The sequence below is a fragment of the Heterodontus francisci genome, chromosome 15 (assembly GCF_036365525.1).
Source record: "Heterodontus francisci isolate sHetFra1 chromosome 15, sHetFra1.hap1, whole genome shotgun sequence".
NCBI classification, from domain to species: domain Eukaryota; kingdom Metazoa; phylum Chordata; class Chondrichthyes; order Heterodontiformes; family Heterodontidae; genus Heterodontus; species Heterodontus francisci.
The window spans coordinates 6,085,211-6,112,501 of NC_090385.1; the positions used below are offsets into that span (position 1 = coordinate 6,085,211).

The 27,291-nt window shown below is 46.1% G+C and overlaps 1 protein-coding gene across 1 annotated transcript in view; it reads left to right on the forward strand.

The window, feature by feature from the left end:
- Positions 1 to 27,291, forward strand: part of LOC137377475 (coagulation factor IX-like) — a 59,838-nt gene that overhangs the window by 10,243 nt on the left and 22,304 nt on the right. The window contains exons 2-4 of the mRNA XM_068047098.1: positions 869 to 1,029; positions 19,139 to 19,163; positions 22,312 to 22,425. Coding sequence (XP_067903199.1) covers positions 869 to 1,029; positions 19,139 to 19,163; positions 22,312 to 22,425 — 300 coding nt within the window. The remainder of the gene's footprint in view (positions 1 to 868; positions 1,030 to 19,138; positions 19,164 to 22,311; positions 22,426 to 27,291) is intronic.

Consider the following 27,291-nt stretch of genomic DNA (forward strand, 5'->3'; position numbering starts at 1 on the left):
CTTGACCCTTCTAGGACATCCCCTCTCTCATTAATCAATACTGCCACCCCTCCTCCTTTCTTTACTTCCCTATTTTTCCTGAGCACCTGTATCTAGGAATATTTAATAACTGCTCCTGCCCTTTTTTGAGCCAGGTCTCTATTATCACCACAACATCATATTGCCACTTGGCTATCTGTGCAGTTTGCCAACCTTATTTACCATGCTTCATTTATTCACATACATGCCCAGTAAACCTAAATTAGACAGTACTGCATTCCCTCTTATTATGATCTTACTATTTCTTATTCTAGTGCTATCTGTCTCTCCAAATTCTTTGTGCATCTTGATTTTCCTCTCAAATGTTGCATCCTGGTTCCCATCCCCCTGCCAACTTAGTTTAAACCCTCTCAAATAGCACGAGCAAACCACCCCCACAAGGACATTGGTCCTGGCTCTGTTCAGGTGCAACCTGTCCGGCCTATATAGGTTCCACTTCCCCAGAACGAGTCCCAATGTTCCAGGAATCTAAAGCCCTCCCTCCTGCACCACCTCTCCAGCCACACATTAACTTGCCTTATCCTTCTATTTCTATACTCACTCGTTCTGCATTAGATTTCATCTGCCACGTGTCTGCCCATTTCATCAGTCTGTCTATGCCCTCCTGAAGCTTATTACTATCCTCCACTCAATTCAGTACATCTATGAGTTTTGTGGTGTCTGCAACCTTTGAGATGATGTCCTGCAGACCCAAGACAAAGATCAAAGGCAAGAGCCCTCCCACATAACCAAAGATGTAAAGATCAGAAAGCAGGAGTTTGAGAACCCCACAGACACTCACGGAAGAGTTGATATTCAGTTTAACTAGTATTTTTTCAATTAATTTCAGTTTTTCTCCAAAGTGAAAAAGCGAACAACATCTTAGAGAGGCAGAAACGAGCCAATGGTATTTTTGAAGAGATCAAGCCAGGTAACATAGAAAGGGAATGCAATGAGGAAAGATGTTCCTATGAAGAAGCACGAGAAATATTTGAAAACAAAGATCTCACAGTAAGTTGTACAGAATTGAGATTAACATAAACTAATTATGCAAAGTGAATCCAGTGTGCTGATTATTATTGCCAAAACTGGTCTGTAATAAAGGATCATTGCTATTAGTCATGATGAAAGATTGTATTAGTATGGAGGCTTAGGTAACTGTTGAGAATTTGCACTTTATTTATTTCCAAATCCTCATTCCTATCCACAAATATCCCCATCCTCAATGATGGGGGAGCCCAGCACATCAGTGTGAAAGATAAGGCTGAAGCATATGCAACAATCTACAACCAGAAGTGACGGGTTGATGATCCATTTCGGTCTCCTCCTGAAGTCCTCAGCATCACAGAAGCCAGACTTCAGGCAATTCGATTTACTCTGCATGATATCAAGCAACGACTGAAGGCACTGGATACTGCAAAGGCTATGGGCCCTGACAATATTCCAGCAATAGTACTGAAGACCTGTGCTCCAGAACTTGCCGCGCCCCTAGTCAAGTTGTTCCAGTACAGCTACAACACTGGCGTCTACCCGGCAATGTGGAAAATTGCCCAGGTATGCCCTGTACACAAAAAGCAGGACAAGTCCAACCCAGTCAATCACCGCCCCATCAGCCTACTCTCAATCATCAGTAAAGTGATGGAAGGTGTCATCAACAGTGCCATCAAGCAGCACTTGCTTAGCAATAACCTGCTCAGTGATGCTCAGTTTGGGTTCCGCCAGGGCCACTCAGCTCCTGACCTCATTATAGCCTTGGTTCAAACATGGACAAAAGAGTTGAACTCAAAAGGTGAGGTGAGAGTGACTGCCCTTGACATCAAGGCAGCATTTGACAGAATATGGCATCAAGGAGCCCTAGCAAAACTGAGGTCAATGGGAATCAGGGGGAAAACCCTCACTGGCTGGAGCCATACCTAGCACAAAGGAAGATGGTTGTAGTTGTTGGAGGTCAATCATCTCAGCTCTAGGACATCACTGCAGGAATTCCTCAGGGTAGTGTCCTAGGCCCAACCATCTTCAGCTGCCTCATCAATGACCTTCCTTCAATCATAAGGTCAGAAGTGGGGATGTTCGCTGATGATTGCACAATGTTCAGCACCATTCGTGACTCCTCAGATACTGAAGCAGTCTGTGTAGAAATACAGCAAGGCCTGGACAATATCCAGGCTTGGGCTGATAAGTAGCAAGTAACATTTGCGCCACACAAGTGCCAGGCAATGACCATCTCCAAAAACAGAGAATCTAACCATCTCCCCTTGACATTCCATGGCATTACCATCACTGAATCCCCCACTACCAACATTTTAGGGGCTACCATTGACCAGAAACTAAACTGGAGTAGCCATATAAATACCGTGGCTACAATAGCAGGTCAGAGGCTAGGAATAAAAGCAAAATACTGCGGATGCTGGAAATCTGAAATATAACAAGAAATGCTGGAACCACTCAGCAGGTTTGGCAGCATCTGTGGAAAGAGGAGCAGAGTTAACGTTTCGGGTCAGTGACCCTTCTTTGGAACTGACAAATATTAAAAATGTCACAGGTTATAAGCAAGTGAGGTGGGGGTGGGGCAAGAGATAACAAAGTGTAGATTGGACAAGGCCACATAGCTGACCAAAAGGTCATGGAGCAAAGGCAAACAATATGTTAATGGTGTGTTGAAAGACAAAGCATTAGTACAGAAAAGGTGTTAACGGACTGAATATTGAACAGCAGCAAGTGCAAACATGAAAAAAAACAGTGGGTAAGCAAACTGAACAAACTAAGATGAAATGAAATAAATGCAAAAAAAGGTTGTAAAAAATGTAAAAAAGAAAAAACAACTAAAAATAAAATGTTTTCAGAGCTGTCATGCTCTGAAATTATTGAACTCAATGTTCAGTCCGGCAGGCTGTAGTGTGCCTAATTGGTAGATGAGATGCTGTTCTTCGAGCTTGCATTGATGTTCACTGGAACACTGCAGCAATCCCAGCACAGAGATGTGAGCATGAGAGCAGGGGGGAGTGTTGAAATGGCAAGCAACCAGAAGCTCGGGGTCCTGCTTGCAGACCGAGCGGAGCTGTTCCGCAAAACGGTCACCCAGTCTGCGCTTGGTCTCCGCACTGTAGAGGACACCACATTGTGAGCAACGAATACAGTATACTACATTGAAAGAAGTACAAGTAAATCGCTGCTTCTCCTGAAAGGAGTGTTTGGGGCCTGGGATAGTGAGGAGAGAGGAGGTAAATGGGCAGGTATTACACCTCCTGCGATTGCAGGGGAAGGTGCCATGGGACGGGGACGAGGTGGTGGGGGTAATGGAGGAGTGGACCAAGGTGTCACGGAGGGAATGATCCCTTCGGACTGCTGACAGGGGAAGGGAGGGGAAGATGCATTTGGTAGTGGCATCACGCTGGAGATGGCGGAAATGGCGGAGGATGATCCTTTGGATATGGAGGCTGATGGGATGGAAAGTGAGGACAAGGGGAACCCTGTCACGGTTCTGGGAGGGAGGGGAAGGGTTGAGGGCAGAGGTACGGGAAATGGGCCGGACACAGTTGAGGGTCCTGTCAACAACAGTGGGGGGGAATCCTCGGTTGAGGAAAAGGGAGGTCATACCAGAAGCACCGTCATGGAAGGTAGCATCATCAGAGCAGATGCGTCGAAGATGGAGAAACTGGGAGAATGGAAAGGAGTCCTTACAGGAGGTCGGGTGTGAAGAAGTGTAGTCGAGGTAGCTGTGGGAGTCGGTGGGCTTATAATGGATATTAGTAGACAACCTCTCCCCTGAGATGGAGACAGAGAAGTCAAGGAAAGGAAGGGAAGTGTCAGATCATGTAAAGGCGAGAGAAGGGTGGAAATTGGAAGCAAAGTTGATAAAGTTTTCCAGTTCGGGTCGGGAGCAGGAAACGGCACCGATACAGTCATCAATGTACCGGAAAAAGAGTTAGGGGAGGGGGCCTGAGTAGGACTGGAACAAAGAATGCTCGACATATCCCACAAAAAGACAGGCATAACTAGGACCCATGCGGGTACCCATAGCGACACCTTTTACTTGAAGGAAGTGCGTGGAGTTGAAGGAGAAGTTGTTCAATGTGAGAACAAGTTCAGCCAGGCGGAGGAGGGTGGTGGTGGATGGGGACTAGTTGGGCCTCCGTTCCAGGAAGAAGCGGAGAGCCCTCAAACCATCCTGGTGGGGGATGGAGGTGTAGAGCGATTGGACGTCCATAGTGAAGAGGAGGCAGTTGGGACCAGGAAACTGGAAATTGTCAAAATGACGTAGGGCGTCAGAAGAGTCACGGATGCAGGTGGGAAGAGACTGGACCAGCGGAGCAAAGATAGAGTCAAGATAGGAAGAAATAAGTTCAGTGGGGCAGGAGCAGGCTGACACAATGGGTCTGCCGGGACAGTCCCGTTTGTGGAGTTTGGGAAGGAGGTAGAAGCGGGCTGTCCGGGGTTGCGGGACTGTGAGGTTGGAAGCTGTAGGGGGAAGATCTCCAGAGGAGATGAGGTCAGTGACAATCCTTTGGACGGTGGCTTGATGTTCGGTGGTGGGGTCATGGTCCAGAGGGAGGTAGGAAGAAGTGTCTGTGAGTTGGCGTTGAGCTTCTGCAAGGTAGAGGTCAGTACGCCATACAACAACAGCACCACCTTTGTCTGCAGGTTTGATGACCATGTCGGGGTTAGACCTGAGAGAACTGGGTGCCTCAAGTTCAGAGAGGGTCAGGTTAGAGTGAGTGAGGGGGGCAGAGAAATTGAGATGACCAACGTCTCGCCGACAGTTTTTAATGAAGAGATCAAGAGCGGGTAAGTGGCCAGGGGGAAGGGTCCAGGTCGAGGGAGAATGCTGGAGGCGGGTGAATGGGTCTGCTGGTCGGGAGGAGGACTCCTGCTCAAAGAAGTGAGCCCGGAGGCGGAGGCGAGGGAAGAAGAGCTCAACATCATGCCGAGCGCAAAATGCATTCAGATGGGGGCGTAAGGGGATAAAACTGAGACCTTTGCTGAGTACAGAACATTCAGCATCAGAGAAGGGGAGGTCAGAGGGTATAGTGAATACACGGCAAGGGGTCAGATCAGAAGGCTGGGAATCCTGCAGCAAGTAACTCATCTCCTGACTCCCCAAAGTCTGTCCACCATCTACAAGGCACAAGTCAGGAGTATGATGGAATACTCTCCACTTGTCTGGATGGGTGCAGCTCCAACAACACTCAAGAAGCTCGACACCATCCTGGACAAAGCAGCCCGCTTGATTGGCACCCCATCTACAAACATTCACTCCCTCCCACGCACAGTGGCAGCAGTGTATACCATCTACAAGATGCAGTGTAGCAACGCACCAAGGCTCCTTAGACAGCACCTTCCAAACCCGCGACCTCTACCAACTAAAAGGACAAGGGCAGCAGATGCATGGGAACACCACCACCTCCAAGTTCCCCTCCAAGTTACACACCATCCTGACTTGGAACTATATCGCCGTTCCTTCACTGTCGCTGGGTCAAAATCCTGGAACTCCCTTCCTAACAGCACTGTGGGTGTACCTACCCCACATGGACTGCAGCGGTTCAAGAAGGCAGCTCACCACCACCTTCTCAAGGGCAATTAGTGATGGGCAATAAATGCTGGCCTGGCCAGCGACACCCACATCCCATGAATGAATAAAAAAAAATTAAGTTAAGGAATCAATAAAAGCTTTGAAAGAGGGATGGTATGCTAAATGAATCATCCAACGAGGCCATATGGGTGGAGCACAGAAATAAAAAAGGGGGCAGCCACACTACTAGGAGTGTACTATTGACCCCCAAATAGTGAAAGGGAGATAGAAGAACAAATATGTAGGCAAATTTCTGAGTGCAAAAACTATAGGGCAATAATAGTTGGGGATTTCAACTCCCCAAATATACAAACACAGAGGGGACAAAAGTCTTGAACTGCGTTCAAGAGAACCTTTTTAGCCAGCACGTAACAAGCCCAATGAAAGACAGCACAATTCTAGATTTAGTCTTTGGTCATGAAGCTGGGCAAGTGGATGAAGTAACAGTGGAGATAGTGACCATAATACAGTTAGTTTTGGCATAAACACGGAAAAAGACAAAGATAAAACCAGAAGTAAAGGTTCTAAATTGGGGGAAGGCAAATTTTACGAAACTGAGAGGTGATCTGGCAAAAGTGGACTGGATACAGCCACCTGAGGGAAAATCAGTGGCAAACCAGCGGGAGACATTCAAAAGCGAGATTGTACAGGCATGGTGTAGACATGTCCCCACAAAGATTAAGGGTGGTACGACCAAATCTAGAGCCCATGGTTATCTAGAAGCATACCAGGGTAAGATAAAGCAGAAAAAGAAAGCTTATGATGATCACAAAAGTAATCATACTTTAGAAAGCCTAGAGGAGTATAGAAAGTGCAGGGGTGAAGTAAAAAAGGAAATTAGAAAAGCAAAGAGAGGACATGAAAAATTATTGGCAAGTAGAATCAAGGAAAACCCAAAGATGTTCTTTCAGTACATTCAGAGCAAGAGGATAAATAAGGAAAGGATCGGGCCTATCAGAGATGTACAGGGGAACTTATGCAGAGATGTGGATAGGGTTCTTAATGAGTTTTTTTGTCTCTGTCTTCACAAAGGAGAGGGTTGATGCAGACATTGCAGTTAAAGAGGAGGAGTGTGAAATATTAAATATGATAAGCATAATGAGAGAGGAAGTACTAGAGGGTCTGACATCCCTGAAAGTGGATAAATCAACAGGGTCGGATGGATTGCATCCCAGGTTGTTAAAGGAAGCCAGGAGGAATAGTGGATGTGCTGAGGATCATCTTCAAATTCTCACTGGATACAGGCAAAGTTACAGATGATTAGAGGTCTGCGAACGTTGTACCATTGTGTAAAAAGGGTGCGAGGGATAGGCTAAATAATTATAGGCCGGTCAGTCTGACCTCGGTGGTGGATAAATTATTCGAATCAATTCTGAGCGACAGGATAAACTGCCACTTAGAAAGGCACAGATTAATCAGGGATAGTCAGCATGGACTTGTTAAGGGAAGGTCATGTCTTACTAACTTAATTGAGTTTTTGAGGAAGTAACAAGGAGGATTGATGAGGGTAGTGCAGTGGATGTGGTCTACATGGATTTTTGTAAGGCATTTGACAAGGTCCCACATGGCAGACTGGTCAGTGAAATGAAAGCCCATGGGATACAGGGAAATGTGGCAGGTTGGATCCAGAATTAGCTCAGGGCCAGGAAACAAAGGATAGTGGTCGACGGATGTTTTTGCAAATGGAAAGCTGTTTCCAGTGGCGTTCCACAGGGCTCAGTGTTGGGTCCTTTGCTGTTTGTTGTATATATTAATGATTTGGACTTAAATGTGGGAGACATGATTGGGAAATTTGCTGACGACACAAAAATTGGCCGTGTAGTTGATAGTGAAGAGGATAGCCGTAGACTCAAAAATTATATCAATGGTTGGGTTCAGTGGGTGGAAAAGTGGCAAATGGAATTTCGTCCAGAGAAATGTGAGGTAATGCATTTGGGGAGGGCAAATAAAGCGAGGGAATACACAGTTAAATGGGAGGATAGTGAGAGGGTTAGAAGAAGTGAGAGACCTTGGAGTGCATTTCCACAGGTCCCTGAAGGTGGCAGGACAGGTAGATAGAGTGGTGAAGAAGGCATATGGAAAGCTTTCCTTTATTGTCCGAGGTATAGAATACAAAAGCAGGGATATAATGCCGGAACTGTATAAAACGCTGGTTAGGCCACAGCTGGAGTATTGCATACAGTTCTGGTCACCACATTACAGGAAGGATATAATTGCTCTGGAGAGAGTACAGAGGAGATTTACAAGAATGTTGCCAGGGCTTGAAAGTTGTAGCTATGAGGAAAGATTGGTTCGGCAAGGGTTGTTTTCCTTCGAACAGAGGAGGCTGAGTCATAGACTCATAGAGTCGTACAGCATAGAAACAGGCACTTCGGCCCACCGTGTCCATGCCGACCATAATGCCTATCTATACCAATCCCACCTGCCTGCATTAATTCCATATCCCTCTATGCCTTGCTCATTCAAGTACCTGTCCAGATGCCTCTTAAATGTTGCTATTGTTCCTGCCTCCACCACCTCCTCTGGTAGCTCATTCCAGATACCCACTATTCTTTGTGTGAATGATTTACCCCTTCAATCCCCTTTAAACCTCCTCCCTCTCCTTAAATCTATGCCCTCTAGTTTTAGTCACCCCTACCATGGGAAACAGACTCTGGCTATCTATCTTATCTATGCCTCTCATAATTTTATATACCTCTATCATGACCCCTCTCAGCCTCCTTCACTCCAGGGAAAATAGACCCAGCCTATCCAATCTTTCTTTATAACTCAAGCCCTCCAAACCAGGCAACGTTCTTCTGAATCTTTTCTGCACCCTCTCTAGCTTAATCACAACTATCCTGTAGTGCGGCGACCAGAACTGCACACAGTACTCCAAATGCGGCCTAACCAACGTTATGTACAACTGTAACATGACGTCCCAACTCTTGTACTCAATGCCTCGGCCGATGAAGGCAAGCATGCCATATGCCTTCTTCACCACCCTGTCTACCTGTGTTGCCACTTTCAGAGAACTATGTACTTGCACCCCAAGGTCTCTCTGCTCAACAACACTCCCCAGGATCCAGGGATGACTTCATTGAGGTGCACAAAATTACGAGTGGCCTAGAGAGAGTAGACAGGAAGGACCTGTTTCCCCTAGCAGAGAGGTCAATTACCAGGGGGTACAGGTTTAAGGTGATTGGTAGAAGGATTAGAGGGAACATGAGGAAAAATGTTTTCACCCAGAGGGTGGTGGGTGGCTGGAATTCACTGCAAGGAACGGTGGTGGAGGCAGAAACCCTCAACTCTTTTAAAAGGTACCTGGACCTGGACCCGAAATGCTGTAACCTGCAAGGCTATGGACTAGGTGCTGGAAGGTGGGATTAGATTAGCGGCTAGTTTGTTTGGCCGGCACAAACACGACAGGCTGAAAGGCCTCCTTCTGTGCCGTAATTTTTCTATGGTTCTGTGGTTCTAAGCCCGACCTTATTGCTACATCTCTCCACCACTCTCAGAAGGCTCATCATGCATAATTCTTAATCATGTCTTCCATCATCTCCGATAATCATACTCAAAACTCCTGCCCTTTGGCTGGTCCCTCTTTGTGAAGTACATTTGTCTATTTTTAAAAATTCATTCTTTTATTTATTGCCGATCCCTAATTGTCCTTGAGAAGGTGGTGGTGAGCCGCCTTCTTGAACTGCTGCAGTCAGTGTGGTGTAGGTACACCCACAGTGCTGTTAGGGAGGGAGCTCCAGGATTTTGATACAGGAACAATGAAGGAACGGCGACATAGTTCCAAGCCAGGATGGTGTGTGGCTTGGAGGGGAACTTGCAGGCAGTGGTGTTCCCTTCTGCCTGCTGCCCTTGTCCTTCTAGGTAGTAGAGGTCGCGGGTTTGGAAGGTGCTGTCTAAGGAGGCTTGGCGAGTTGTTGCAGCTTGTCGATGTTATACACTGCTGCCACCGCGTGCCGATAGTGGAGGGAGTGAATTTTTATGGTGGTGGATGAGGTGCTGATCAAGCTGACTGCTTTGTCCTGGATGGTGTCAAGCTTCTTGAGCGTGGTTGGAGCTGTACTCATACAGGCAAATGGAGAATATTCCGTCATGCTCATTACTTGTGCCTTAATTATAGATGGTGGGACAGGCTTGGGGAGTTAGCAGCTCGGTTACTTGCCGCAAAAGTTCTAGTCTCTGACCTGCTCTTTTTTCCACAGTATTTATATGTCTAGTTCAGTTAAGTTTCTGGTCAATGGTTACCCCCAGGATGCTGTTGGTGGGGGATGCAGCGACGAGGAATGGCGGTCAATGTCAAGGGGAGATTCACTCTTCTTGGAGATGGTCATTGCCTGGCACTTGTGTGGCACGAATGTCACTTGTCGCTTATCAGCCTAAGCCTGAATGTTGTCAAGGTCTTGGTGCACATGGACATGGGCTGCTTCAGTATCTGAGGAATGGCAAATGGTACTGAACAGGGTGCAATCATCAGCAAACATCCCCAATTCTGGCCTTATGTTGGAGGGAAGTTCACTGATGAAGCAGCTGAAGATATTTGGGCCTAGGACACTATCCTGAAGAACTCTTGCAAACATGTCCTAAGGCTGAGATGATTGACCTCCAACAACCACAACCATCTTCCTTCGTGCTAGGTATGACTCCAACCAGTAGAGAGTTTCCCCCGATTCCCATTGACTTCAACTTTGCTACAGCTGTTTGATGCCACACTAGGCCAAATGCTGCCTTAAGGTTCACCTCAACTCTGGAATTCTGCTCCTTTGTCCATTTCTGGACCAAAGCTGTAATGAGGTCTGGAGCTGAATGGCCCTGGCAGAACCCAAACTGAGCACCAGTGAGCATATTATTGCTGAGCAAGTAATGCTTGATAGCACTGTTGACAAGAATGTCCATCACTTTGCTGATGATCAAGAGTAGACTGATAGGGCGATAACTGGCCGGTTTGCATTTATCCTGCTTTTGTGGACATTGTTGGGTAGATGCCAGTGCTGTAGCTGCATTGGAAGAGCTTGGCAAGCGGCGCGGCTAGTTCTGGAGCACACGTCTTCAGTACTGTTGCCAGGATTTTATCAGGACCCATAGCATTTGCTGCATCCAGAGCTTCAGCCATTTTTTGATATCACATTGAGTGAATTGATTAGCTGGAGACTGACATCTGTGATGCTGGGGAGCGCAGGAGACCGAGATGGATCATCACTCTGCACTTCGAGCTGAAGATGGCTGCAAATGTTTCATAGAGTCATAGAGTCATACAGCACAGAAACAGGCCCTTCAGCCCATCATGTCTGTGCCAACCATCCAGCACCTATCTATTCTAATCCCATTTTCCAGCACTTGGTCCATAGCCTTGTACGCTATGGCATTTCAAGTGCTCATCTAAATACTTCTTAAATGTTGTGAGGGTTCCTGCCTCTACCACCCCTTCAGGCAGTGTGTTCCAGATTCCAACCACCCTCTGGGTGAAAATATCTTTCCTCAAATCCCCTCTAAACCTCCTGCCCCTTACCTTAAATCTATGCCCCCTGGTTATTGAAACCTCCGCTAAGCAAAAAAGTTTCTTCCTATCTACCCTATCTCTGCCCCTCATAATTTTGTATACCTCAATCATGTCCCCCCTCAGCCTTCTCTGCTCGAAGGAAAACAATCCGAGCCTTTTCAGTCTCTCTTCATAGCTGAAATACTCCAGCCCAGGCAACATCCTGGTGAATCTTCTCTGCACCCTCTCCAGTGCAATCACATCCTTCCAATAGTGCGGTGACCAGAACTGTACACAGTACTCCAGCTTTGGTCTAACTAGCATTTTATACAGCTCCATCATAACCTCCCTGCTCTTATATTCTATGCCTCGGCTAATAAAGGTAAATATCCCATATGCCTTCCTAACCACCTTATCTACCTGTGCTGCTGCCTTCAGTGATCTATGGACAAGTACCCAAGGTCCCTCTGACCCTCTGTACTTCCTAGGATCCTACCATCCATTGCCTTGTTAGTCGTCCCAAAATGCATCACCTCACACTTCTCAGGATTAAATTCCATTTGCCACTGCTCAGCCATCTTACCAGCCCATCTAGATCGTCCTGTAATAGAACATAGAACATAGAACATAGAACAGTACAGCACAGTACAGGCCCTTCGGCCCACGATGTTGTGCCGAACCTTTAACCTACTCTAAGATCAAATCTAAGGCTTTCCTCCACAGGGCTAAAATGTGGCGAGTCGAAGAGACTTAGTAGTTGGCAGGAAAAAAGACAGAGGCGCAAGGGCAGAGCCAACTGTGCAACAGCCCCGACAAACAAATTTCTCTGCAGCACCTGTGGAAGAGCCTGTCACTCTAGAATTGGCCTTTATAGCCACTCCAGGCGCTGCTTCACAAACCACTGACCACCTCCAGGCGCTTATCCATTGTCTCTCGAAAGAAGGAGGCCCAAAAGAAAGATTTACAACACCACCAATTTTCCTGTCATCTGCGAACTTACTGAACATACCTCCCATATTCATGTCTAAATCATCAATGTACACTACAAACAGCAAGGGTCCCAGCACTGATCCCTGCAGTACACCATTGGTCACAGTACACAGTACACAGTACACCAGTGGCCTCCTGCCACTAAGCCAATTTTGGATCCAATTTGCCAAATTGCCCTGGATCCCATGGGCTCTTACCTTCTTGACCAATCTCCCAAGTGGGACTTTATCAAAAGTCTTACTGAAGTCCATGTAGACTACATCAACTGCTTTACCCTCATCGACACATCTAGTCACCGCCTCGAAAAATTCAATCAAGTTAGTTAATGATCTCCCTCTGACAAAGCCATGCTGACTATCCCTGATTAATCCCTGCCTCTCCAAGTGGAGATTAATCCTGTCTTTCAGAATTTTTTCCAATAGTTTCCCTACCACTGATGTTAGACTCACCGGGCTGTAATTACCTGGTTTATTCCTGCTACCCTTCTTGAATAATGGTACCTCATTCGCTGTCCTCTGATCCTCTCGTACCTCTCCTGTGGCCAGACAGGACTTGGAAATTTGTGTCAGAGCCCCTGCTAACTCCTCCCTTGCCTCACATAAAAGCCTGGGATACATCTCATCTGGGCCTGGGGATTTCTCCACTTTTAAGCCTGCTAAAACCATTAATACCTCCTTCCTTTCAATGCTAATTTGTTCAAGTGTATCACAATCACTCTCCTAGATCTCTACACCTACATCGTCCTTCTCCATAGTAAACACTGATGAAAAGTAATCATTTAAAACCTCACCTATGTCCTCCGGCTCCACACATGAATTGCCACTTTGGTCCCTAATGGGCCCTACTCTTTCCTTGGTTATCCTTTTGCCCTTAATATACTTAGAAAACACCTTGGGATTTTCCTTTGTCTTGCCCACCAGTGTTTTTTCATGCCCCCTCATCACTCTCCTGACTACCTTTTTAAGTACCCCCCCCTTCACTTCCTATACTCCTTTAGGGCCTCAGCTGTTTTCAGCCCTCTGAATCTGCCATCAGCTTCCTTTTATTTCCTTATCCAATCCTCTATATTCCTTGACATCCAGGGTTCCCAGGAATTATTGATCCTGCCCTTCACCTTTACAGGAACATGTTGGCTCTGAACTATCACTATTTCCTCTTTGAATGACTCCCACTGGTCTGATGTAGACTTTCCTACAAGTAGCTGCTCCCAGTCCACTTTGGCCAGATCCTGTTTTATCATATTGAAATTGGCCTTCGCCTAATTCAGTACCTTTATTTCCAGTCCATCTTTGTCCTTTTCCATAACTACCTTAAATCTTATAGAATTATGGTCACTATCCCCGAAATGCTCCCCCACTGACACTTCGACCACTTGTCTGGCTTTAAGTTTCAAGTTGAAAGTTTAGTTTTAGAAATGCAGCACTGAAACAGGCCCTTCGGCCCACTGAGTCTGTGCCAACCAACAACCACCCATTTGTCGTAATCCTACATTAATCCCATATTCCCTGCCACATCCCCACCATTCTCCTACCGCCTACCTACACTAGGGGCAATTTACAATGACCAATTTACCTATCAACCTGCAAGTCTTTGGCTGTGGAAGGAAACTGGAGCACCCGGCGGAAACCCACGCAGACAGAGGGAGAACTTGCAAATTCCACACAGGCAGTACCCAGAACTGAACCCAGGTTGCTGGAACTGTGAGGCTGTGGTGCTAACCACTGCACCGCCCAAAATCAATGATAGTTTCATGGCAACATTACTTAGCCCAGCTTTCAATTCCAGATTTTTATTTATCAATTGGGTGTATTAATTAATTGAATTTTAAATTCCATTAGCTGCCATGGTGGGATTTGAACCCATGTCCCCAAGGCATTAGCCTGAGCCTCTGGATTACTAGTTCAGTGACATTGCCATTATCCCACTGTCAGTGCCTCTAAGATTAGGTCCAGTACTGCCCCTTCTCTTGTGGACTTCCTACGTGCTGGCTCAAAAAGCTCTCTTAGATGCCCTTTAAGAATTCCACCCCCTTTAAGTCTCTTGCATTAAGACTATTTTAGTTAATATTGGGGAAGTTGAAATCCCCTAGTATTATTACCCTATTATTTTTACACCTCTCTGAGATTTGCCTACATATATGTTCCTCTATCTCTCCCTGACGGTTTGGAGGCTTGTAGTGCACTCCCAGCAAAGTGATTGCCCCCTTTTGTTTTTAGGTTCTAACCATATGACCTCATTTGAGGAACCTTCTAAAATATCATCCCTCCTTACTGCAGTAATTGACTCCTTGATCAATAGTGTAATGCCACCTCCTCTTTTACACCCCCTCCGTTACGCCTGAAGATTCTATACTCTGGAATATTGAGCTGCCAGTCCTGTCCTTCCCTCAACCATGTCTCTGTGATAGTAATATCATATTCCCATGTGCTAATCAACGCCCTCAATTCATCTGTCTTACTTGTGAGACTACTTGTGTTAAAATAGATGCAATCCAGCCTTGCATTATTCGCTTGTACCTTAACAGGTCTATATTTGCTCAGCCTTGCAGACTGACTTAGTTTCTTTTTTATATTTGGCTGCGCATCACCCCCTACTGTACCTCCATTCTGTATCCCCTCCCCCTGCCAAATTAGTTTAAACCCCCCCCAACAGCACCAGCAAACCTCCCTGCAAGGATGCTTGTCCCATTCCGGTTCAGGTGCAACTCGTCCAACTTGTACAGGTCCCACCTTCACCAGAAACAGGCCCAGTGATCCAGGAAACTAAAACCCTCCCTCCTGCACCATCTCCTCAGCCACGCATTCATCTGCTCTATCCTCCTATTCCTATTGTCACCAGGAGTAATCCAGAGATTACAACCTTTGAGGTCCTGCTTTTTAATATGCTCCCTAAATTCTTGTTGCAGGACCTCATCCCTCTTTCTACCTATGTCATTGGTACCAATGTGGACCCCGACCTCTGACTGTTCACCCTCCTCCTTCAGAATGTCCTGCAACCGCTCCATGACATCCTTGTCCTGTGCACCAGGGAGACAACATACCATCCTGGAGTCACGTTTGCGGCCACAGAAATGCCTATCTGTATCCCTTACAATAGAATCCCCTATCACTATGGCTCTCCCACTCTTTTTCCTCCGCTTCTATGCAGCTGAGCCACCTGTGGTGCCACAGGCTTGGCTCTTGCTGCATTCCCCTGAGAAGCTATCTCCCACAACAGTATCCAAAGTGGAAAGTCTGTTAGAGAGGGAGATGGACTCAGGGGCACTACCTGCCTAGTTCTTCTACTCTGCCAGGCGGTCACCATTCCCTTTCTGCCTGAGCAGCCTTTACCTGCGGTGTGACCACCTCCCTGTATGTGCTATCCACGATGATGTCAGCCTCACGGATGCTCCACAGTGTCCCCAGCTACTGCTCCAGATCCGAAACATGGCTTTCGAGTAGCTCCAGCTGGAGACACTTCCTGCAGACGTGTTCGCCCTGGACACTGGAAGTGTCCCTGACTTCCTACATTGCACAGGAGGATCACTCCACGCTGTTGAGCTGCCCTGCCATGACTGACCCTTAATTACCCTTACCCTTATTAAACACATACTTTGGTTCTGTTTTCACAAAGGAGATCACAAATAACCTCCCAGAAATGTTAGGGAACCAAGGGTCTAATGAGAGGGAGGAACTGAAGGAAATCAGTATTAGTAAAAAAATAGTGCTAGGGAAATTAATGGGGTTAAAGGCTGACAAGTCCCCAGGGCCTGATAATCTACATCCCAGAATACTAAAGGAAGTGGCCCTGGAAATAATGGATGCATTGGTGGTCATCTTCCAAAATTCTATAGACTCTGGAGCAGTTCCTACAGATTGGAGGGTGGCAAATGTAACCCCACTATTTAAAAAAGGAGGGAGAGAAAAAAAAACAGGGAATTACAGACCAGTTAGCCTTACATCAGTAGTGGGGAAAATGCGAGAGTCTATTATAAAGGATATGATAGCAGAACACCTGGAAAGTATAAATGGGATTGAGCAAAGTCAGCATGGGTTTACAAAAAGGAAGTCATGCTTAACAAATTTAATGCTTTTTTTTTTGAGGATGTAACTAGTAGAATATATAAGGGAGAACCAGTGGATGTGGTGTATTTGGATTTTCAGAAGGCTTTTGATAAGGTCCCACATAAGAGACCAATGTGTAAAATTAAAGCACATGGGATTGGGGCTAATATACTGGCATGGATTGAAAATTGGTTGACAGACAGGAAACAGAGAATAGGAATAAATGGGTCTTTTTCCAGGTGGCAGGCAGTGACTAGTGGGGTACTGCAGGGATCAGTGCTTGGGCCCCAGCTATTCACAATATATATTAATAACTTGGGTGGGGGAACTAAATGTAACATTTCCAAGTTTGCAGACGACATAAAGCTGGGGGGTAATGTGAACTGTGAGGAGGATGCAAAGAGTCTCCAATGTGATTTGGTCAAGTTGGGTGAGTGGACAAATGCATGACAGATGCAGTATAACGTGGATAAATGTGAGGTTATCCACTTTGGTTGTAAAAACAGAAAGGCAGATTATTATCTGAATGGTGATAGATTGGGAAAGGGGGAGGTGCAATGAGACCTTGGTGTCCTTGTACACCAGTCGCTGAAAGCAAGCATTCAGGCAGCAAGCAGTTAGGAAGGCGAATGGTCTGTTGGCCTTAATTGCAAGAGGATTTGAGTACAGGAGCAAGGATGTCTTACTGCAGTTATACAGGGCCTTGGTGAGACCACATCTGGAATATTGTGTGCAGTTTTGGTCTCCTTATCTGAGGAAGGATGTTCTTGCTATGGAGGGAGTGCAAAGAAGATTTACTAGGCTGATTCCTGGGATGGCAGGGTTGACGTATGAGGAGAGATTGGGTCGATTAGGCTTATATTCACTAGAGTTTAGAAGAATGAGAGGGGATCTCATAGAAACCTATAAAATTCTAACAGGCTAGATGTAGGGAGGATGTTCCCGATGGCTGGGGAGTCCAGAACCAGGGGTCACAGTCTCAGGATACAGATTATGCCATTTAGAACCGAGATGAGGAGAAATTTCTTCACTCAGAGGGTGGTGAACCTGTGGAATTCTCTACCGCAGAAGGCAGTGGAGGCCAAGTCATTAAATATATTCAAGAAGGAGATAGATATATTTCTTAATGCCAAAGGGATCAAGGGATATGGGGAGAAAGCGGGAACAGGGTACTGAATTAGACAATCAGCTATGATCTTATTTGAATGGCGGTGCAGACCCGAAGGGCTGAGTGGCCTACTCCTGCTCCTATTTTCTATGTTTCTCTGTTTCTATTTACTCCCTTAAATTACCCAAAAATTAGAGATTATTTACACTAGGGAACTTGATTCCCTAAAAAACACTGTTTACTATATAAAAAACTGTAGACCTTACCTTTCTCTTTACTTTAATTACTAACCCAGCTACTTACTGATGCTCCCTAAGAGCAGTTATTCACCAACCAATCGCCTTGCAGCTTTCCTGTGATGTTACTGTTCACTTTGTTTTCAAACTCCGGTGTACCTGGACTTCTCTCCACTCCTCACCTGGAAGATCAGTACTCTAGGCCGCGAACCTTGGGCTCTATTTATCCGCTCCCCACTCCGTGTTCTTCCCCCAGGTCCGCTCCTCTCTGCCTTGCCTTCAGCCTTGTCTTTTGCACTGATGTGCTGGGCTCCCCCATCATTGAAGATGGGGATATTTGTGGAACTTCCTCCTCTTGTTAGTTGTTTAATTGTCCACCGCCATTCATGACTGGAGGTGGCAGGACTGCAGAGCTTAGATCTGATCTGTTGGTTATGGGATCACTTAGCTCTATCTATCGCATGCTGCTTTTGCTGTTTACAATGCATGTATTCCAGTGTTATAGCTTCACCACAGGTTGGCACCTCATTTTTAGGTATGCCTGGTGCTGCTCCTGACTGCTGTTCTACAGCCCTCATTGAACCAGGGTTGGTCCCCGGCTTGATGGTAATGGCAGAGTGGGGAATATGCCGAGCCATGAGGTTACAGATTTTGGTTGAGTACAATTCTGCTGCTGCTGACGGCCCACGGTGTCTCATGGATGCCCAGTTTTGAGCTGCTGGATCTGTTCTGATTGTGCCACACAACATGATGGAGGGTGCCATTAGTGTGAAGACAGTCACTCCTACCAAAACTGTCGTGGGCAGATGCATCTGTGATAGAGCAGATTGGTGAGGACAAGGTCAAGTAAGGATTTCCCGTTTGTTGGTTCTCTGACTCCTGCCACATGCCCAGTCTAGCAGCTATGTCCTTCAAGACTTGGCCAACTTGGTCAGTAGTGGTGCTACCGAGCCACTCTTGGTGATGGACATTGAAACTCCCCACCCAGACTACACTCTGCACCCTTGCTACCCTCAATGCTTCTTCCAATTGGTGTTTAATATGGAGGAGTACTGATTTATCAGCTGAGGGAGGGCAGTTGATGGTAATCAGCAGGAAGATTCCTTGCCCATGTTTGACCTGATGCCATGAGACTTCATGGGTTCCGGAGTCAATGTTGAGGACTCCCAGGGTCACTCCCTCCCATCTGTATACCACAGCGTAGCCAACTCTGGTGGGTCTGTCCTGCCGGTGGGACAGGACATACGCAGGAATGGTGATGGTGGTGTCTGGGACATTGTCTGTAAGGTCTGATTCCATGAGTGTGATTATGTCAGGCTGTTGCTTGACTAGTCTGTGGGAAAGCTCTCCCAACTTTGGCACCAGTTCCCAGATGTTAGTGAGGAGGACTGAGCACGGTCAACTGGGAAGGGGTGCCCTTGTCGTTTCCAGTGCCTAGGTTGATATTAGGTGGTTAGTCCTCAAGATTACCAGACTGGTAACATTCCCACTATGCTACCATCCTCCTAAAAATGCAAATTATTTTGGGAATGATGAAAGCATACGTGTGTAGCATAAATACTAGCATGGAGCTATTGGACCAAATGGCCTGTTTCTCGACTTTTAATTCTATGTAATAGTTTTTGAAAAGTACATAATGTCGGTATCTGAGTTATCTCTAAATTTGAAATATATATTCATACAACAATCTTTTTTTTCTAGAATGAATTTTGGACTGAATACCTAGGTAAGAGTTTTATAATAACTTTCTAATGTTAACCTTTGCTAACTAAAGTGTGAAACATACAGCAGAAAAAGTTTAACTTCAACAACTGTCTGTTTTCTCCTGTTCTGATCAATGTGTTGCATAAAACATAATAATATTAACAAATATAATTTAAGCTTGATTTCTTTCAGAATTAGGGGCACTTTGAGTTTCCCTAATACTCTACTTCTCAAAGTATGGGCTGATATTTTCCTTTATATTTTAGTTTAAATAAACCTGTAAGGTATATTTTAAGAGGAGAATGGTTGTGATAGAGTCAATAAGGAGCAACTGTTTCCAGCAGCAAAAGGGTCAGTAACCAGATATCACAGATTTAAGGTAATTGGGGAAAAAGTCAGATGTTTTTACACAAGTTGTTGTGATCTGGAAAATGTAATGTCTGAAAGGGTGGTGGAAGCAGATTCAACAGTAGCTTATGAAAGGGAATTGGTAAAATAATTAAAGCAAAAATACATTTATTTATTTAGTGATACAGCACTGAAACAGGCCCTTCGGCCCACCGAGTCTGTGCCAACCAACAACCACCCATTTATACTAATCCTACTTAACCCCATATTCCCTTCCACATCCCCACCATTCTCCTACCACCTACCTACACTAGGGGCAATTTACAATGGCCAATTTACTATCAACCTGCAAGTCTTTGGCTGTGGAAGGAAACCGGAGCACCCGGCGGAAACCCACGCGGTCACAGGGAGAACTTGCAAACTCCGCACAGGCAGTACCCAGAACTGAACCCGGGTCGCTGAAGCAGTGAGGCTGCGGTGCTAACCACTGCGCCACTGTGCCACCCAATTACAAGACTATGAGGAAAATGCATGTGTGTGAGACTAATTGGCTAGCTCTTTCAATGTGCCAGCAGATGTGAAGTGATTCATTTTGGTCGGAAGAACATGGAGAGAAAATATAGAATAAAGGGTACAATTCTAAAGGGGGTGTAGTAGCGGAGGGACTTTGGTATATATGTGCATAAGTCATTGAAGGTGGCGGGACAGGTTGAGAGCGTAGTCAATAAAGCATACAGTATCCTGGGCTTTATTAATAGTGGCATAGAGTACAAGAGCAAGGAAGTTATGTTGACCTTGTATAAGACACTAGTTTGGCCTCAGCTGGAGTATTGTGTCCAGTTCTGGGTGCCACATTTCAGGAAAGACGTGAGGTCATTGGAGAGATTACAGAAAGATTCACGAGAATGGTACCAGGGATGAGGAATTTCAGTTATGATGATAGATTGGAGAAGTTAGGACTGATTTGATAGAGCTATTGAAAATCATGAGGGGTCTGGACAGAGTAGATAGAGAGAAACTGTTCCCACTCATGAAAGGATCGAGAACGAGAGGGCACAGATTTAAAAGTATTTGGTAAGAGAAGCAAAAGTGACATGAGGAAAAACCTTTTCATGCAACGAGTGGTTAAGGTCTGGAATGTGCTGCCTGAGGACCTGGTGGAGGCAGGTTCAATTGAAGCATTCACAAGGGAATTAGACAGTTATATAAAAAGGAAGAGTGTGCAGGGTTACGAGGAGAAGGCAGGGAGGGAGTTGCCCTTTCAGAGAGCTGGTGTGAACATGATGGGACGAATGGCCTCCTTCTGCACTGTAACAATTCTGTGATTCTGTGATCTGTGAGGCTCCCGTCCCTTTAAAAGATGGCAGTCTGTCCCCAACGGCTGCTGGCCAATCGAAGGCCGACAGCTATCCAACATCAGCGTGCCACTGCTGGGGCTGCAGCTGTGAAAGATGGACACCGACCTCCCCACGGGGTAAGTGGGGTCGGGGGGTCGCCAGGGCCAATCAGACAGGTCCTGGCAAGGGGTTGGGGTGGGGTAGTTGGTGAGGGCCAGCGTGGGGGTTTCTCTGTGGGGGCGGGCCTTGCCACTGGGAGACCCCTCTGTGGGTCATAGACTGCCCAATCAGGAGGGCCCACCTGAGCCCCCAACCCACTGGGATGCCACCAGGTTTTACTGGGAAGTCTCCCCAAGTGGCAGGGGCCCACCATCCACTGGGAATACCAGCAGTGGCGAGAAGAGGGCCTTTAGTGGCTCTTAACTGGCCTCTTGGGCATGAGGCCCATCCTTCACCTTCCCTGCCGCTGATAATATTCCATGGCAACGGGGACTCCACACCACTCCAGACCTTTCCTCGCCATTTTATGGTCCCCCACCTCCCAGCCTGTCCTTAGAGGGCTGGAATACCTCAGCCCCTTTAATGTAGTTTTCTCATGAAGCTTCACAACATTTTTGTTTTTCTTCTGAGTAACGAGTTTGGAATAGTAACCTTCCTCTCCAACAGCCTTTAAAATTCGTCATTGGCAAAGGATCTCAAGTGAAGCAAAGTTGGACTGACATTAAATTTGCAAACCTTTATATAAATACAGTACATTAGAAATACATTAAGAGTTCAAACATGCGCGGAGACTATTAACGCTTCTTGAGCTGCAAGAGGCTACAAGAGGTATTAATGCTAAATTTTCCTTTTACTGGTTTGAACCCGTGACCTCTTGTTCTAATCTCAAGGTTTATTTTGAAGTAAATGTCAGAATCTACATCTTTCACATCATTTCCTCTCTGATCCCTTGAACCTCTTTTCATGCATCAAACACAAATTTCTCCGGTCCCTCTCTCCTAACTCCATTCTTTAATGCTAGGAGTCAGCCTTCCTCTCACAGAAATCCTAGAAATTTACAGCACAGAAGGAGGCCTTTCCGCCCATGTGTCTGCGCTTGCCGACAAGTAGCCATCCATCCTAATCCCACTTTCCAGCTCTTGGTCCGTGGTCTTGTAGGTTATGGCACTTTCTCGCTCTCTAAAGGCTTCTATTCTTTCTTGGTGACCAAAACTGGGCATAATTACCCAAAGTGTCAAGGCTCAGTCATGTCATGTCAAGGCTCAGTTATTTATAGTGAAGTCACTAGTTGTGCTTTAGAGTTGTTCTGATGTATCCCACTGTTCAAAGTAAACACGGCTCCTTGCAGTCCAATGGATTTGTAATCTGTTGCAATTTTTTATCCTAAATCCCACCCTTGATATTTCTCCAAGATTAAGAATTCTTGTAGCTGGCTATCTGCATTGGCTTTCACCTTGTATTAAAGTTACTATGACTCATTTTCAGATGGAAACCAGTGCGAATCTAATCCTTGCCTCCATGAAAGTGAATGTAAGGATGGTATCAGCTCCTACTCCTGTTGGTGCCGACCAGGTTTCCAAGGGAAAAACTGTGAAATTGGTAAGAAAACAAATAGGATAATTTCCCGAGGGGACCGAACTCACACTTTTGCAATATACAGTGCTGCTGAAAAACCTGTATTTCTATAGCACCTATCCGGTCCTCAGAACATCGCAATATGCTTTACAGCCAATGAAGTATTTTTAAAGTGTTGCCACTGTTGTAATTAGGAAATGCAGTAGCCAATTTGAAAGGTACTACCTTTGACATCAAGGCAGCATTTGACTGGGTGTGACATCAAGGAGCCCGAGCAAAATTGAAGTCAGTGGGAATCAGGGAAAAATCTACACTAGTCGGTGTCATACCTGGCACAAAGGAAGATGGTTGTGGCTGTTGGAGGTCAATCATCTCAGTCCCAGGACATCACTGCAGCAGTCTCTCAGGGCAGTATCCTAGGCCCAACAATCTTCAGCTGCTTCATCAATGACTTTCCCTCCATTGTAAGGTCAGAAGTGGGGATGTTCGCTGATGATTGCAATGTGTTCAGTACCATTCGGAACTAGTCCCTGTCCCCATACAGCAAGACCTGGACAATATTCAGGGCTTGGGCTGATAAGAGGCAAGCAACATTTGCTCCACACAAGTGCGAGGCAATGATCATCTCCAACAAAAGAGAATCTAAGCATCTCCCCTTGATGTTCAGAGTTAAGCAATCCCACAATCAATGGATCAGATCAAAGCTCTGCAGTCCTGCTACATTCAGTCCAGCTATTCAGTGCAAAAGATAAGGCTGAAGCATTTGCAACCATCTTCAGCCAGAAGTGCTGAGTGGATGATCCATCTCGGCCTCCTCTGGGGTCCCCAGCATCACAGATGTCAGTCTTCAGACAATTTGATTCACTCCACGTAATATCAAGAAATGGCTGAAGGCACTGGATGCAGCAAATGCTAAGGGGCCTGACAACATCCCAGATGTAGTACTGAAGACTTGTGCTCCAGAACTTGCCATGCCCCTAGCCAAGCTGTTCCAGTATAGTTATAACACTGGATTCTACCTGACAATGTGGAAAATTGCCCAGCTATGTCCTGTCCACAAAAAGCAGGACAAATCCAATCCGAACAATTACCGCCCTATCAGTCCATTCTCAAACATCAGCAAAGTGATAGAAGGTGTCATCGACAGTGCTATCAAGTGACATTTACTAAGCTCAGCAATGCTCAGTTTGGGCTCCGCCAGGGCTACCTGGCTCCAGACCTTATTACAGCCTTGGTCCAAACATGGACAAAAGAACTGAATTCCAGAGTTGAGCGGAGAGCTACTGCGCTTGACATCAAGGCAGCATTTAACTGAGTGTGGCATTCAGGAGCCCTAGCAACATTGAAGTCAATGTGAGTCAGGGGGAAACGCTCCATGAGTTGGAGTCATATCTAGCACAAAAGAAGATGGTTGTGATTGTTGGAGGTCAATCATCTCAGCCTTAGGACATTGATGCAGGAGTTCCTTAGTGTAGTGTCCTAGGCCTAACCATCTTCAGCTGCTTTATCAATGAACGTCCCTCCAACATAAAGTCAGAAGTGAAATGTTCGCTGACGATTGCAGTGCTCAGTACCATTCGCAACTCTTCAGATACTGAAGCAGTCCCTGCCCTCATGCAGCAAGACCTGGACAATATTCAGACTGTGGCTGATAATTGGCAAGTATCGTTTGCTCCACACAAGTGCCAGCCAATGATCATCTCAAAAAGAGAATTTCCCCTTGACATTCAATGGCATTACCATCACTGAATACCCCACCATCAACATCCTGGGAGTTACCATTGACCAGAAACATAACTGGACCAGCCATATAAATACTGTGGAATCAAGAGTGGGTCAGAGGCTGGGAATTCTGCGGCGAGTAACTCACCTCCTAACTCCCTGAAGCCTGTCCACCATAACAAGGCACAAGTCAAGAGTATGATGGAATACTCTCCAGTTGCCTGGATGAGTGCAGCTCCAATAACACTCAAAAAGCATGACACCATCCAGGACAAAGCAGCATGCTTGATCAGCACCCTATCCACCACCTTAAACATTCACTCCCTCCACAATCGGCAAACAGTGGCAGCAGTGTGTACTATCCAAAAGATGTAGCAACTCGCTATGGCTCCTTTGACAGCATCTTCCAAACCCACGATCTCTACCACAGGAACACATGAAATAGGAGCAGGAGTAGACCATATGGTCTGTTGAGTCTGCTCCGCCATTCAATACGATCATGGCTAATCTTGGGCTTCAACTCCACTTTCCCGCCCACTCGCCATATCCCATGATTCCTTAAGAGACCTAAATATGTTTATCCCAGCCTTAAATATATTCAATGATGGAGCATCCGACAACCCTCTGGGGTAGAGAATTCCAAAGATTCACAACTTTTAGAGTTCAGCAATTTCTCCTCATCTCAGTTCTAAATGATCGGCCCCTTATCCTGAGACTGTGCCCCCATGTTTTAGATTTTCCGACCAAAGAACAGTACAGCACAGGAACAGGCCAATCGGCCCTCCAAGCCTGCGCCGATCTTGATGCCTGTCTAAACTAAAACCTTCTGCATTTCCGGGGACCGTATCCCTCTATTTCCATCCTATTCATGTATTTGTCAAGATGCCTCTTAAATGTCGCTATCGTACCTGCTTCCACCACCTCCCCCGGCAGCAAGTCCCAGGCACTCACCTCCCTCTGTGTAAAGAACTTGCCTCGCACATCCCCTCTAAACTTTGCCCCTCGCACCTTAAACCTATGTCCCCTAGTAACTGACTCTTCCACTCTGGGAAAAAGCTTCTGGCTATCCACTCTGTCCATGCCACTCATAACTTTGTAAGCTACATTTTCCTCCAAATCATTTATATATACTACAAACAGCAAAGGTCCCAGCACTGATCCCTGCGGAACACCACTAGTCACAGCCCTCCATTCAGAAAAGCACCCTTCTACTGCTACCCTCTGTCTTCTATGACAGAGACAGTTCTGTATCCATCTTGCCAGCTCACCTCCGATCCCGTGTGACTTCACCTTTTGTCCCAGTCTGCCATGAGGGACCTTGTCAAAGGCTTTATTGAAGTCCATATAGACAACATCCACTGCCCTTCCTTCATCAATCATCTTCGTCACTTCCTCAAAAAACTCAATCAAGTTAGTGAGACACGACCTCCCCTTCACAAAACCATGCTGCCTCTCGCTAATAAGTTAATTTGTTTCCAAATGGGAGTAAATCCTGTCCCGAAGAATCCTCTCTAATAATTTCCCTACCACTGTTGTAAGGCTCACCGGCCTATAATTTCCTGGATTATCCATGCTGCCCTTCTTAAACAAAGGAACAACATTGGCTATTCTCCAGTCCTCTGGGACCTCACCTGTAGCCAATGAGGATGCAAAGATTTCTGTCAAGGCCCCAGCAATTTCTTCCCTTGCCTCCCTCAGTATTCTAGGGTAGATCCCACCAGGCCCTGGGGACTTATCTACCTTAATGCTTTGCAAGACGCCCATCACCTCCTCCTTTTTGATAATGAGATGACTGAGACTATCTACACTCCCTGCCCTAGACTGATCATCCACCAAGTCCTTCTCTTTGGCGAATATTGATACAAAGTACTCATTTAGTACCGCGCCCATTTCCTCTGGCTCCACACATAGATTCCCTCCTCTGTCCTTCAGTGGGCCAACCCTTTCCCTGGTTACCCTCTTGCTCTTTATATACATCTAAAAAGCCTTGGGATTCTCATTAATCTTGTTTGCCAATGACTTTTCATGACCCCTTTTAGCCCTCCTGCCTCCTTGCTTAAGTTCCTTCCTACTTTTTTTATATTCCTCAAGGGCTTTGTCTGTTCCCAGCCTTCTAGCCCTTACGAATGCTTCCTTTTTCTTTTTGACTAGGCTCACAATATCCCTCGTTATCCAAGGTTCCCGAAACTTGCCAAACGTATCCTTCTTCCTCACAGGAACATGCCGGTCCTGGATTCTATACAACTGACTTTTTAAAGACTCCCACATGTCAGATGTTGATTCACCCTCAAACAGCCGCCCCCAATCTAAATTCTTCAGTTCCTGCCTAATATTGTTATAATTAACCTTCCCCCAATTTAGCACCTTCACCCGAGGACTACTCTTATCCTTATCCACAAGTACCTTAAAACTTATGGAATTATGGTCACTGTTCCCGAAATGCTCCCCCACTGAAACTTCGACCACTTGGCCGGGCTCATTCCCCAATACCAGGTCCAGTACAGCCACTTCCCTAGTTGGACTATCTACATACTGATTCAAGAAGCCCTCCTGGATGCTCCTTACAAATTCTGCCCCATCCAAGCCCCTAGCACTAAGTGAGTCCCAGTCAATATAGGGGAAGTTAAAATCACCCACCACTACAACCCTGTTACCTTTACATCTTTCCAAAACCTGTCTACAGATCTGCTCCTCTACCTCCCGCTGGCTGTTGGGAGGCCCGTAGTAAACCCCCAACATCGTGACTGCACCCTTCCTATTCCTGAGCTCCACCCATGTTGCCTCGCTGCATGACCCCTCCGAGGTGTCCTCCCACAGTACAGCTGTGATATTCTCCTTAACCAGTAATGCAACTTCCCCACCCCTTTTACATCCCCCTCTATCCCGCCTGAAGCTTCTAAATCCCGGAACATTTAGCTGCCAATCCTGTCCTTCCCTCAACCAAGTCTCTGTAATATCAACAACATCATATTTACAAGTACTAATCCAAGCTCTAAGTTCATCTGCCTTACCAGTTATACTTCTTGCATTGAAACAAATACACTTCAGACCACCAGTCCCGCTGTGCTCAGCAACATCTCCCTGCCTGCTCTTCCTCTTAGTCTTACTGGCCTTACTTACTAGTTCCCCCTCATTTATTTCACCTGCTGTCCTACTGTTCTGGTTCCC